Consider the following 15,222-nt stretch of genomic DNA (forward strand, 5'->3'; position numbering starts at 1 on the left):
GCAATCAAAAGTCAAGGGATGCAAAAGGAGGACAATTTCACTGAGTGTAAAACTGATGGAGCCACGTATTAAACAGGTGCTAGTAAATCATTAAGGACTACGTAAATAATGACTATTATCACTGACAGAATTGAAATGTATTGCATGCACAAACCTTTCGCAATTAAAGAAGCTGCCTTCAGCTAGCAGGATACCTTAAAACATAGTGGGGGGGAAAAAACTCAATAGGAAAAAAGAAAATACATCTCTTATAGTCATTATTAAACATATAATTAACTCAATAACTAGCATTCCAATTAAACAATATGTAAATAGGTGTTAGAATAGAATTAATTGTACTAGTAACCACATTAATCCAGTCAAACCGTCCACCAAAGGCCACACGGCATATGTATGAAAATGAGTAAATTCTTTAAACGTCGTCGTTTCATAAGCTGAAAAGTGCTATTTTGACAAGCTAAAAAGGTCAAAATAAGATAATCCCTTCCTTCCCCAGTATAGAAATTGATAAGTCAAACATAGTAATCTCAAATTCACAAATCGCATTCTCATTCATTTATGGAAGGAACACACAAAAGCACGCACGTACTCAATTACAATCCTCACGCAACGTAGCTCAATTAATCCCATTTCCCCCACAAAAGAATCGTTGCCATTTTCAGTTTGCACATTACCGGCTCACTCGGTTCCCCCGCGCCACACGTGTCACTCACCCATCACCCCAACATTTATCCAACTCTCGCTATATATATACCAACGCCACACAAGTAAAACCTCAAACACAAACCTCGACATTTTCAAATTTTTGCCCTTGCATCATTCATTCTCCGAAATATATATATTAAAAAACTAAAAGCAGTAGTAGTTATTAGGTGTTTTTAGTTTCCTAACCCCGTAGTTGTTCAATGACAAACGCACACGGTGGCGCCATGTTAGTAGAGCATAAAACAAACAGCAACAGCGTACACAGACAAAAGTTCGGAGCCTTGTTGCACTCCGAAACGACGTCGCTTTACACCTCCAACCACGACGACGATGAATTCTCCTCCCATAATAACCAACGGCACAGCAGCAACAATGCCTCTCCCTACATCATGTCCCCATGGAACTACCAACCTAATGGCAATAACAATTCTTCTTCTTCTCCTTTCAATAAATCTCCGTGGCTATTGCCTTCTTCGCCGGCGATAAACCTCTTCCACCACCACCACCACCACCACGATAACGACCTCCCGGAAAACGGCCTCATTGGATCCCTCGTCCGCAAGGAGGGCCACATATATTCCCTTGCCGTTTCCGGCAACTTGCTATACACCGGCTCTGACAGCAAGAACATAAGAGTGTGGAAGGATCTCAAAGACTTCACGGGATTCAAATCAAGCAGCGGATTGGTGAAAACGATTGTTATTTCCGGCGGGAAAATCTTCACCGGCCACCAAGACGGGAAGATCAGAGTCTGGAAGGTTTCGTCGAAGAATCCGAGCAACCATAAACGCATCGGGAGCTTGCCGACGTTCAAAGAGTACGTGAAGAGTTCGATGAATCCGAAGAACTACGTCGAGGTTCGGCGGCACCGGAACGCGGTGAAGGTGAAGCACTTCGACGCCGTTTCGAGCCTGAGTCTGGACGAGGAGGAAGGCTTGTTGTACTCGGGGTCGTGGGACAAGACGCTCAAGGTGTGGCGCGTGGCGGATTCAAAGTGCTTGGAGTCGATTAGCGCGCACGACGACGCCGTGAACGCGGTGGCGGCGGCGTTCGGGGGTTGCGTGTTGACGGGCTCCGCGGACGGGACGGTGAAGATGTGGAGGAGGGAGAACCAGGGGAAGAAGTTCAAGCACGTTTTAGACCGTGTTTTGCTGAAGCGGGAGAACGCGGTTACGGCGCTGGCGGTGAACCGTTTAGCTACGGTGGTTTATTGCGGTTCTTCTGACGGGTTGGTCAATTTCTGGGAGCGTGACCAGAAAGGTGGATTCTTGCACGGCGGCGTTTTGAGGGGGCATAAGCTTGCGGTTCTCTGTCTGGCCGCGGCGGGGAACCTTGTCTTCAGTGGCTCTGCGGATAAGAATGTTTGCGTGTGGAAGCGTGACGAAAATGGCTTCCACACGTGCCATTCGGTTCTGACGGGGCACAGTGGTCCTGTTAAGTGTATCGCCGTAGAGGAAGCAGAACCGCCGCCGGAGGGTCGTTGCGAGAAGGGGAACCTGCGGTGGATTGTGTACACCGGGAGCTTGGACAAGTCGGTGAAGGTGTGGTGCGTGTCTGAACACGCGCCGGACGCGAGCGTGTTCCAGAGCTGGGCCACACCGTATCATTCCTCCTCCTCCGCAGTTGGATTCAGTTATTCCTCGCCGGGGAAAATTAGTGTTAATTCATCACCGGCGTGGAGTTATTCGTCGCCGAGAAGAATTGGTGTTAGTTCCGTCTCAGCAGGATTCAGCTATTCCTCACCCACTTCATTCGGGCTCAATTCATCTTCCTCCCCAGCAGGAGGAATGATTTATTCTTCGCCCAGAAAAATCAATGTTAGCAACAACAGTGGAAATAGCAACCGCAATGGTGATAGTACTCAAAGTTTTGATAACGATGATGATGATGATGATGATAGATGTATATTCAATGGCAATGGCACCAACAACAGGAGCAGTAGCACTAAAAGCGGCGACAATGGCATTGGCAGCAACAACCGCGATAGTGTTAAAAGCAGTGGCAATGGAGAAAACAACCGCAACAATGGTGGTTCTAAAAGCGGTGACAATGGCAGCAACAACGTCAATCGTGATAATGCTAAAAGTGGTGGCAATGACAGCAACAACCGCATCAGTGATAGTTCTAAAAGTGGTGGCGATGGCAGCAACAGCCGCGACAGTGATAGTGCTTATGGCAGTGGCAATAACATCCGAAACAAAGATGGTGCTAAAAGCAATGGTAACAGCAGCAACATTGATAGTTCTTATGGTAATAGGAATAGCATACACAATAGTGATAGTGCTAAAAACAATCCCCGTAATGGTGATGATGCTTATGGCAACAAGAACAACAATCATAATGCTAAAAGCAATGGGAATAGCAATGACTATCGCAACAGCAATAGTGTTAAAAGCAGTGGCACTAGCAACGGCATCCGAAACAGTGATTGTGCTAAAAGCAATAGCAATGTCAATGGCCATAACAACAGCAGCTGCAAGAGTGATGGTGCTAAAAGCAATAACAATTACACTCGCAACAGTTAGGGTGCCAGTAGCAATTACAGCCAAACCAGTGAGGACGCTAAAAGCAATGCCAATGGCAATAACAATAGCAGCTGCAAGAGTGATGGTGCTAGTGGCAATGGAAAGAGCAATTACAACCGCAACAGTGATGGTCCTAAAAGCAATGCCATTGGAAATGACAACCAAAATAGTGGTGCTAAAAGCAGTGACAATGGCAATGAAAAGATCAATAGCAACCGTAGCAGCGATGGTGCTAAAAGCAATAACATCCAAAACAGCAATATTGCAATTAATTACGTATTTTATTAGTTTGTTGCAAAAGGCAATTAATTAATGTTTAGGAAGAAGTGCATTCAATTGCATGTACATAAAAGTTGAAGCAATGTGATGAAAGAGTAAAGGCAAGAGAAATGAAGATAGAAAACGAGGTGGAGCTTACGCGGGTGGTAATAGTGACAGGAGGGTGTGCTTAGGATTTCCCCTGCTTGCAGTTATTTGTTTAGCGTAAGTAAGTGGGATCAATTAGAGTTTGTAAATATGGTTTTCCAGCCTGTATATATGCATCCATAGCCTTAATTAATATATATACCTTTTGCCGTGTTGCCTTCTTCCCCTCCCCCCCTTTTTAACTTTATAATTATAATTCGTCATCTTTTCTCTTATATTCCATTTACTCTTTTTTTTTTTATCTTACAAATTTCAAAAGAAAAGCTTAAATGAGAAAAAGTAGTTATATTGTTAGAGTTTTTTTTATAAAAAAAAATAGAAATCAATTTATATTTTTATATGATTAAAAAAATTATATATTTTTTCTAAACAATCAATTGATTTTTATGAGAAGCTATCTCATTTTAATTAGATTTTATATTCTTTTTAGTTTTTGATTATTAATGCATGAAAAACTATTACAAGTTATTAACTTTTTTCAATGAAAGTGTTTCGTTTACAATTTTTTTTTTTATAACAAACATCCTATAATCCATAACATTTTTCTTTTCTAATTTTTCTATATCTCTTGCTACGCTCATTTTACATTTCTCTAAGGTGTTAAAATATTATTATTCATTCCTTTATATATATTTGCAGCACCTGTACACTTTTAATACAGATATGAACACTACACATTGCAATATAACTTTACTGAGTAAAAAGCTTTGAATGAAGCATAAAAAGTTGTCGCCAACTGATTCAGAAAACACTAGTTTGATAAATTGATATACTTATGCAATTTTATATTGACTGGTATATATATATCTAATTAGTGGGGAGCAGTGTCTGATGGTACTGCACTACTTCTGTATGATATTATGCTCTTGACAATTAAGAGCTGATATCCATGTACTGGTATGTGAGATGTTTCATACAAAATTGGATAATTTGTGAGAGCATTTTTGCCAAAATTATAAGCAATATGTTTTACGGTCATTTTGTGCACAAGTTCTAACGTCCCATTGTGATTGCATGAGTTAAATTTCACAAGCATATCGGCTTTAGTTCATTTGTGTCAATACTGTATGTATTTGTATGGTTGATATCATCAGGCTTGGTCATTTGAGTAACAAACTTACTGCACTTAATTGACACGAATAATCAGTAAGCAAAGCATTTAAGCATTTGAGAAATTAAGAGACTCGTATACCTCTGACAAGAAAATGAAAGAGTAAACACAAGAGAATCTAGTTCAGTACGTTGATTAAGTAAGAGTATATAAGTTGTTGTAAATCTCCTGACATTATATTATGTTTTTGATTCCTAGAAACCAAAAAAAAAATGAAGATAAATAGGAGGTGGAGCTTAAGCGGGAGAATTTGGACGGTTGGATTTGGTGCGGTAATAGTGACAGGAGGGTATGCTTGGGCCTTAAGAAAAGGGATGGCAGAGTTAGTTTCCCTCCTAAGGGGAGCACTTGAATTACTTTGGTTGCTTCTTTGATTGAGTGAGACGCGGAAAGTTACGCCTTTGTGCCCCAAATGAGAGGGACTAATGGTGGCCTTACTCGTCAGCATTCATATTTTACAGATAAGCGTTGGACCACCCTTCACTTTCAACGTGCAAAAAAAGGCCAACACAGCATGACGGCATTCTTTGTTTCATAATACCTTAAATTGTGTTTTTAGTATGGTTTTTAAGGTATGGCCGTCAGAGGAGAGGAGAAATAATTTAAGCTCTTTGTAAGAAAATGTTTCAGAAAATGCTCACAGGTCCTTTCATACTTGGATTAAATTTTTTTGAGTGTTTAGTGAAAAAGAGTCGCGAATAAAACGTGAGTTAGAGTGAACATCTCCGAAAAAAGAATTTTAAATTCTATATTTTTTTAGAGAATTTGAAATCATACTATTTTAATCAATCAAAATGATTCATAAAAATATCAGAAATTAAATATTCTTTCAAATATTCTATTCAAATAAACTATTTTATTATGAATCATTTTAAATTTTTTTAAAAAATAATTTTTCTGCTAAATTGATCCATCCAAGAGTATTCTATTACATAAGTTTCAGTTAATTCTCATTTGTGGATAACATTTTTTAGTGAGGAGTACAACAAAATTGTTTTTCTTTTTTTTTATTCTGTTGTTGCTGCCAGCCTGCAAGATTAAACTATTCCAATAGCCAGCCCTTTTAACAGGTAAACACAGTGCATGTAGAAGCCGCCTTCACATATTCTTAATCAGTTTTTTCCCCTCAAGTCCTCTGTTGCATAGATTAATCTCTTTTGGACCTTCGAAGCTGTTATAGCTTTAAATAAGAGAAACAAGTTTCTTCAGTCCAAATACCCACTTTGGGACAAAAGAAATAGCAGAAGAATAAGAAATATTAGAAAGATAAAGAGTGAGCAGAGGTGAGAAGTAAGGAATACCTTCAAGAACATCGTTCCATGTATTAGTGATCCCTTTACAAACGTAGACTTCGAACTTTATGGCCAAGAATCTTTGGAATATGTGACCAAAAACACAACTGTACTTGGTATAAAAAAGGGTTCTCTCCTAAAGAGCTGGAGTGTTATAGATGGAAGGTTCTATCCAAGATTCAAAAAGGGTTCTCGAAAGCCCTTTTCATCATGTGTATCAGGTAGACAAAATTGTCTCTAAAATTGTTCTTACAGAATCCCCAAAGAAAGTCTTTGTTTGGTCTCCTAATGAAGTACATGTACACTTGTTTAAGAGGGGAAACAAATTAATTTAGTGTAGTTTGGAAAGTCTGATATCATTTATTAGAGTATTTTTAAGCTCAAGAATCCCTTTATATAAGTTGTATTACTAAATTGTCATCAAAGATCTCCCCTATGAAAATTGGGTTCTAGACGAAGAATTCTTAAGAAATTTTCTTTTTTTTAAAAAAATAATTTGTATTGTCTCTTTTTCTAATTAATTTAAAATTAATTAATAAAATATATTTAAATAACACCTACGAAAATGTTTCAAGAACCTAAAGTGAAATCTACTAATAAAGAAAAAAAATGAAAAAAATTCTTACATCTTATTTAATACAATAAAATTTACAAAAAGATCCAAGAATCAAATGTGATTCTACTCCTAAAGATACTGTAATAATCTCCTATATGATTTTCCAAATAAAATACATGTAGACGGGTGGAACCAGATTGAAGCAAATAGGGGCTGTCGCTACCTTGGTCTAAAATTATTGCCAAACATGAACCAATATAATATATTTTACTTATTTGTAGTCCCATTCCAAACTTTTATACAAGTTTTACTATCTATTATAACTCGATACATAAAATAATAAATTGTATTTATTAAAAATGTTTAGCACATGTTATTTAGTTTGAATTGATTATTTAATTAATTTCTTTTATAGATATATGTTATAGATATATCTTTTTAATCAGTTTCTTTTTAGTTTGTTTTACCGATAATTCTATTTATTGTTAACTAAGGTTTTATAATATTTGGAATTTGGTAGATAAATTAATTTTTATAATGTAGTTGAAATATAGTATCTTAAAGAACTCCTTTTCCATTTTTAAGAAAAAAAATTCAATAATTTTAATCTATTTTATCTTACTCTTATATAAAAAACATCAGCACAAAACTTATGAACTTGATAAACTCGACCTTTTAAAAAGAAAGAATCAATAATTTTGATTTATTATTATATTTAATTTCATAAGATATATAATATTTTATTTTTGTATTAAACTAATTTTAGACAATTATTAATAATAAAAATAATTATTGTTGATTTTAATTATCATGTGTTTAATTATTCATGTGCTTATGAATAAGGGATACCTAGGTACGTATGTAGTTCAATAGTAGTGAGCTTATACTTGAAACGCCACAAACCTTTAAGGTTCTAGAGGAGTGGCCATTCTTTGACATAAAGAACCACATTTTCTCTATTAATGTTTACTTTTTGGCCAAAAGCAACATAACATGTATAAAAAAAACAAGTGAAAAAATGCATTTGGATTCTAGAGACTTCTCCAAAAAAGAATTAAATCATCTACAAAAGAAGGGTATGAAATAGGAAGGTCACTTTTACGATTTTTAATTTTTCTTTTCTCAATAAGATGGACAAGCCTTTCAAGACAAAAAATAATACAAATAAAAAAAGATAGAAGTCTTAATCGCATGAATGGTTGAAAGTATGTGTAAAAAATTTAATATTTTAATATAATAAATGTTTTCCATTCTATTGAATAATTTTTACGTGTTCCTCAAACAATGTTTTCACTTAAGATACTCGTTAGCACTCATTTGATAATTAAAAATAGAAAAAAGGATTTAAAATTAAGACTTATTAAACACTAATTAAAGAACATTTTATGCTTTTTACTAAACACTTTGAATTATGCAAAAAAAGAAGAAGTAAATATTAGCCTTTTTTATATTCTATAAACACTAATGGTTGAGTCTTCTGTTCAAATTAGTTATGACTTGAATTAAATTCTCAAATTTCCTCCATTCGTAGGCTATATGTAAATTCCACAATAAATATTTGTTGAGATTGATACTCTTTCGGTATTTCCTTACATTAAGGGTGTGACATGCCTTTTGCATTAACTTTTGGATGTACCAAAATCTAGAAGTGTCAATATTATAATATTCTAGAATGGAGTCTGCATGTGATAGGCAAGTGGGCCTATTAATTTATTGGCCACAGAAATGATCGAACCGAAAAGCATGGGCCTTATTGGGCTGCTATTTTGGTGTCTACAAAACTCAACTCAATGTCAACCTCTCTGCTTGGTGACTTGTGACAACAATTTATTTGCCACATTCAGCAAACATCTCGAAAGAAAAAGTCAGCTTCCCTTCTCAATTATCATAGAATAATTCTAGAAACCAAAACTTCAATAGTCCTAACTCGAGAAATGAAGAAAAAAAAAAACTGTGATTCCAACAATCACTAACGCGTGACCATTACGTATATTTAATATTTTTGTTCGTACTACTAACTGCTAAGCAATGCTTGTCATGCGAGTCTATTTTTTTTTTATTAGTTGTTGACCATTATTAAAATAAATAACTTAATAACATGATCCTTTACATTTTTATTCATAGAAAAATGATGCCAGTTTCAATTGACCTGTTCCTATTTTTAGCAAGTTACACTTCTATTTAAATCAACTTATTTTTATATTAAAAATGCTTTATAGTTCAAAATTTTGCAAAAATAGATGAAGTATTTAAACTCGTCCGTTATTGAAAAGGTAACAAATAACAATAGATATATAATTTTTTCTGCCTCGATTATAAGAAGAAGAAAAAAACACATTTTACATTTATTAAAAAAATTATATATTTATTAAATTATATTATTTTCAATTAAAACATAAAAACTTTTGTTAAACTATTATTTATTGGAATATAATATCAAGGATAAAAAGTATTTGACCCTGTTACATAGAAAATGTTTTATAGAGAGTCTTATCAAATAAGATATAAATAATTAAGATTTATTTACATTTTAATTAAAAATAATACATTTTTGTTGCTCATATTTAAGATTATATATATATATATATATATAAGGGGTATGATTTTTTTTTTTCATCATAACATTGTTATTAGGAATATTCACCACATGATTAATCTGAGTTGAAGAATCAAATAAACATTCGGATGTTTTCTTCCGATCATAATTATTTTCATTCGTAATGCTGGATTCCAAGATCTTAATTAACGGATCAAGATCAGTTTTGGACCAACAAATTGTGGGTAAGGTCTAAGGTGTACGATGTTTAGGGATAACTAAAACATACGCAGTAGAACAGTCCTGTAGTTTGAAAAAAGTTCCAAGCCGTCGTTGTTGTCCATTTCTTTTCTATGTTATTTCCGTTCCAACCTTTTGAATACGTTGTTCTTCCTTACCAAAACCTCTGCCACACTTTCCCTTCATATACTACTACTACGCAATTACCACTCACTTTGCTGTTTCTTGAGTTATGTCATGATCATTGATATTACGTTTCATACTATGAAGAACGAAGGTGGAAGAAGAGCATAAGCAGCGAGTTGGGGTTGATGAGATCAGAGTGAACAAGTTTGTTTAACTTGGGTTTTTGAAACGTTGACCCTGGAAATGATTTACATGGCTTCTCTTCTGAAAAATCTACGTCCTGGTGTGCCTTCAGTTCATGATGATGGAAGTCATCATTACAGCTATGAGTACTCTTTTGCTGAGGAATACAAAGGTCCTCCTCTCAACTATTCCATCCCAGAAATTCTTCCCTTCAACGTTAACCAAATCCCTCTTGCACACGTTGCTGATCATTCTCCCCCTCATCACTTATCACTCCCAGTCATCCAACCCTTTACAAAAATCAATGCAGAATTGGATTCAAGAACTGATTCTATTTCTTCTGAGCCACTTTCATGCAGAGAAGAAGAGGATCATCATGATGATCATGATGGCCCTCTTAGTCCTAAACATGTTAAACGGCCTTCTGTGGTTACTTTTCGTGATCCCACGACAAATGAGATAGTGGAGGATGAAGAGTTAGTTGAATCTGTTAGAGGAAAAAGTAATAGTAGTAGTAGCAGCAGCAGCAGCCGTGTGAGGCCACATGCTGTGAGAGGTGGGAAGAAAGGATCGTGCTATCGATGCCTTAAAGGGAATCGTTTTACTGAGAGGGAGGTTTGCATTGTTTGCAGTGCGAAATATTGTGGCAACTGTGTGATTAGAGCAATGGGGTCAATGCCTGAAGGCAGAAAATGTGTCACTTGCATTGGTTATAGAATTGATGAGAGCAAGCGAGGGAAGCTTGGGAAACCTTCTAGGATGCTCAAGAAATTGTTGTCTGAGTGGGGAATGAAACAAATCATGAAGGATGAGATGTTTTGTAAAGCAAATCAGATACCAGCAGAAAATGTTATGGTGAATGGAGAACCTCTTGATTGGGATAAGCTCACTTTGCTTTTGACCTGTTCAAACCCACCAAAAGGATTGAAACCCGGTTTCTATTGGTATGATAAAGCATCTGGATTTTGGGGGAAGGTAATTAAAGATTAAAACTTTCATATATACTCTTATTTTTGTTTAATCTGAGTGCTGCTTATTGAACTTCAACTTACTCTTTATGTTTTCTTCACAAGCAAAGCTCAAATATGATGTACTGCTTGATCGTGCAGGAAGGTCAACGGCCAAGTCAAATTATTAGCCCACAGTTGGAGGTTGGGGGTCACTTGGAGAGAAATGCAAGCAATGGAAAGACAAATGTAACTGTAAATGGTCGAGAGATTACGAAAGAAGAGCTCTGGTTACTGAAGGTTTGTTGCTGATCTGGGCAAATTTCATGTTATGGATTTTGAAACTGTTAAACTGAAGTGTTACTTTTGTTTGTTTGCAGTGGGCAGGAGTGCCGTGTGAGGGAACAACTGAATTTTGGGTGAGTCATGATGGATCATACATGGAAGTGGGACAGAAGAATGTCAAGGGGAATATATGGAAGAAGGTAATTCATGTATAGATGGATCTTGAGTTTAATTTTGATACATTGTGTGTAAAGAGTTTTATTCTGTCAAAAGTAGTTAGATATGACTTTTATAGGAATTATAAGAAAGTTAACAATCTTTCCATACATGGCAAATTGGCAATCCATGATTAGACGACGGTAATCCAAAAAAACTTTTAAAATCAATGCATTGTAATTAAATTATATAGATGTTGCCTTGTTTGGTTTTTTTTTTTTTTTTTGTAGTTATAAATCCCTCACCAATAACTGTAGTATGCATGCTTTTAACAGTCTACAGTGAAGCTAGCTTCTCTAGTGCTCTCACTGCCAGTTCCTTCTAGCACTTTGAATCTTACCGCAGAAGAAGAAAATGGAATTAGCGAACACAACCTTCAACAGAAAACGCTTCACAAATTTTTACTTGTTGGTTCTGTCAAGTCTGGAACATGTACTATATTTAAACAGGTAAGAAGCTACTAGAGGGAAATTATTTTGTCATGCATTTGTTTAGTATTTGATATGCTGCCAATGTCAGCTCTTGAATTTACAAGTAGTCTCATAATATGGGCTATGTTATGTCCGAATTTAATCAAATATAGTATTGGATATAAAACTTCGTTAATTTGAGTTTACTGCCAAATGTATTGAAAGCTTTTAAGGTCCCCCCTTGCAGCTTAATCTTTGCCTTACAAATTGCTTCTTGATTTTTTTTCCCCCTTTTGTGGTGTATAGTTCCCTGACATATGAGGAACTCTTGGTAATTTTTAAGTTGAAGCCTTCAGTTTTAGTAACACTAAGACTGAACTTTTTATTGCAGGCCAAGCTTTTGTATAATGTTCCTTTCTCTGAAAATGAGCGCCAAAACATCAAGTTGGTAATTCAAAGCAACTTGTATAGGTACCTTGGGATAATACTGGAGGCACGCGAAATTTTTGAAGAGAGTTTGCGCCAGAAAACTAACGGACGGCATTTTGATGAATCAACTTCTTCTGGTATTTGTTTTGTTTGGATAAAAATCTAACCAAGAGACATGTTCTGTTTGAATGAAGTATTTGTGTGCGCATTTCTTTAAGCAGTTCTCCTTTTGCATTTTACTTTTCGAGATAACGTAGACTATAAAGTAAAATGGCTTTATCCATTTGATCTTAATGAGTTGATAACAAGAGTGCTGTGAATTTCCTCCTTTTTTATACACAAAGTTAATCTGTTATTTGGTATCAATCACGGACACTGAGTTTTTCAATGTGGAGTATTACCATTGTGAAGTTTGGTTAGTCAGAGTTGTATAGTAACCTATAAATACACACTTAAATCAAGGGAGTCTAGCTCATTTGATTGAGTAGTGTGCATGAGTTTTTATAAATCTCTTGACAGTTGAGTTCGATTCCTACAGATAAAACTCAGCTATGTCTTACATAGAAATTAACTGAGACCATAAACACATAATGGTCCTAAACCATACAATAACTTCTCGCATCACACACCCCTTGTTAATTAGCTGAATGAAGAAGGTTTTACAATATATTGGTAAATGTTAGGGGCAAAAGTTATTAATGATTAATTTGCAACAGGGATCACTGGGGAAATTGTTGACACAACCTATTCCATTGGCCCAAGACTGAAAGCCTTCTCCAATTGGCTACTCAAATACATGGTGTCAGGTAACTTGGATGCAATATTTCCAGCAGCTGCGCGTGAATATGCCCCACTGGTGGAGGAACTGTGGAGGGATGCAGCCATTCAGGCCACATACAACAGAATAAATGAAATAAAAAATTTACCAAGAAGCGCGAGTTATTTTCTAGAAAGGGTATGATAATGTTTTTCCCTCCACATTCATCATCACATGATAATTCATTTGTACTCTCATAACTGATTCCTCTTATTAACATTTAACGCAGCCTCATCATTTTTTTGAAGTTGTTCTATTTCTACTTTGTTGCCTTTTTCTATATTAGTTCTGTTTGGGAATAGAGTTGGAATTACTGATTTCACACAATATAAATGGTTTATCACTGTATAAAAACTGTTTATCTTATCTTTTCTTATTTTAATCCCATTTGGACTACCGGAGTTACTTTAAATAAGAGACGGGATTAATTACCACCTAAATCAGTTTAGTGGGAATTTTGTATGGAGATTATGTAACACAAGATTACCTCAATCACATCAATATCTAAATATTTCTTCTGATGCAGGCTATTGAAATTTCCAGGATAGATTATGAACCCTTGGACACGGACATCTTGTATGCTGAAGGGATAACCTTATCCAATGGCCTTTCTTCTATGGAATTTTCATATACTGTGACAGGTCATGAGGACTCATTGGACCCTGAGTATCAACATGATCCTTCACTCAGGTCACCTTTCATTTCATTAAGTTTACACATGATTTTGAATTGAACTCAAGTCTAGTTAGTCAACATCTAGTGATAACAATCTTCAGCTATAGAGTAATGCACTGAATCTTTTTTTTTTTTTTTTTAATTTCAAACCAAAATTAAGGTAGCTGATTTATGTCACTCAAAGCATAGACATCGCAAAGAATAAAAACAACTTGGCAATGCACTGAATCTTTGTTACCACATTTCTATGTTGTGCTTGTAGGTACCAGCTCACCAGAGTAAATCCAAAAAGCCTAGGAGAAAACTGCAAGTGGTTGGACATGTTTGAAGACACTGATGTAGCCTTATTTTCGGTGGCCTTAACTGACTATGATGAGTACATAGTAGACAGTAATGGAGTTGCTATCAACAAAATTTTAGCAGCCAAACATCTCTTTGAAAGCATCATCACTCATAGAGTTTTCAGCAACAAGAAATTCCTTTTATTGTTGACTAAGTTTGATCTGCTTGAGGAAAAGATTGAACAGGTTCCTCTAACACAATGTGAATGGTTTTGTGACTTCGACCCAGTTATTAGCCACAATCATAAAACAGATAGTATTAGAAAACATAGCAATCATCCTCCATTGGCTCAACGTGCTTTTCAGTACATTGGTACGAAGTTCAAGCGATTGTTCAATTCTCATACTGGTCGAAAGCTGTTTGTTTCACTGGTTACTGGGTTGGAACCAGGTACTGTTGATGAAGCTCTTAGATATGCCAGAGAGGTTCTTGTGTGGGAAAAATGGGACCCCACTTTGAGAAATGAGAAGTCTGAGATAACATCCACAACTTTTGAGGCAAGCTCTGATGAAAAATATAATAACTATCACCCTTCATAGAAAATTCTATTGATTTTTCTTTCTCTCGCATTTTGGAATCAATCAATACTGGGATTGATATTGAAGGAAATGGTGCAACCTAATCTTGATTATGCTAGAACTCATGTTGCCACCATATATGGTCCAATTGCATGTCTCCCCATACATGCTAGAACTCATGTTATCACCCAAAATTAAAGTTTACCAAAGATCATTTCTCAATGCCGACTTAGCTACAGACGTTGGCATTTGTCTACGAGATAGAGATAAACTTTATGCACAGAATTATTTGTTTAGTATTCTAAGAATATATGTAGTTAAAATCATACACCTGGCACATATAATTATTTTTTTCTTCTAATATTTTTAGGCGAAATATACTTAATTAAAATTTAAAAGTACTAATTATCAAAGGAGATAATATTTATCAAGGGAATTTAAGTTAATTGAGGAGGTTACGCGAATATTCTAATTCCTAGTAATTAATCTTTGATTCTTCCTTATAAAAAAGAGTTCCTATTTAGTTTCTTTTAATAATTTTGCTTATGCCGGATAAAACTAACTCAAATATAGAAAGTTAGTTAGTAATTGAAAATTAGAAACTGAAAAATTAATTTATTAAATGATAAGTTTTTGGTAAAATTAATTATTAAACTAATTGAAAAATATAAAATGACAGAAAAAAATAATTTATTTAAAAAAGGTAATAAGAAAATTTAATAAATGTATTAAAATAAAAATTAAAAAATATAAAAAAAATTAAAAGTTAGAAAAAATAATACTTTAAATAACATTTCAAAAAAATATTAAAAATTAAGAAGTTATTAAAAAAACTTAATTACTAAATAATGAAACAAACATTTCAATTAATAAAAAAACTAAA

At 35.0% G+C, this 15,222-nt stretch overlaps 2 protein-coding genes across 2 annotated transcripts; both read left to right on the forward strand.

Moving 5' to 3' along the window:
- Nucleotides 1–795: 795 nt before the first annotated feature.
- On the forward strand, nt 796–3,817 carry LOC114379287 (protein JINGUBANG-like). The gene has a single exon (XM_028337925.1). It carries the CDS (start codon nt 906–908, stop codon nt 3,228–3,230), a length of 2,325 nt encoding a protein of 774 aa, XP_028193726.1. The 5' UTR covers nt 796–905; the 3' UTR covers nt 3,231–3,817.
- Nucleotides 3,818–9,328: 5,511 nt separating this feature from the next.
- On the forward strand, nt 9,329–14,665 carry LOC114378348 (extra-large guanine nucleotide-binding protein 1-like). Its single transcript, XM_028336926.1, has 8 exons — nt 9,329–10,675; nt 10,810–10,947; nt 11,028–11,132; nt 11,424–11,597; nt 11,950–12,124; nt 12,704–12,942; nt 13,331–13,494; nt 13,742–14,665. The coding sequence occupies exons 1-8, from the start codon at nt 9,761–9,763 to the stop codon at nt 14,358–14,360; spliced, it is 2,529 nt and encodes an 842-aa protein (XP_028192727.1). The 5' UTR covers nt 9,329–9,760; the 3' UTR covers nt 14,361–14,665.
- The last annotated feature ends 557 nt before the right edge of the window (nt 14,666–15,222 follow it).

The sequence above is a fragment of the Glycine soja genome, chromosome 12 (assembly GCF_004193775.1).
Source record: "Glycine soja cultivar W05 chromosome 12, ASM419377v2, whole genome shotgun sequence".
NCBI classification, from domain to species: Eukaryota; Viridiplantae; Streptophyta; class Magnoliopsida; order Fabales; family Fabaceae; genus Glycine; species Glycine soja.

Coding starts and splice junctions, on each gene's coding strand:
- LOC114379287 (XM_028337925.1), top strand. CDS start 906: ATGACAAACGCACACGGTGGCGCCATGTTAGTAGAGCATAAAACAAAC.
- LOC114378348 (XM_028336926.1), top strand. CDS start 9,761: ATGATTTACATGGCTTCTCTTCTGAAAAATCTACGTCCTGGTGTGCCT. Junction 11,598..11,949: donor CATGTACTATATTTAAACAG/GTAAGAAGCTAC, acceptor TTTTTATTGCAG/GCCAAGCTTTTGTATAATGT. Junction 13,495..13,741: donor CAACATGATCCTTCACTCAG/GTCACCTTTCAT, acceptor TTGTGCTTGTAG/GTACCAGCTCACCAGAGTAA.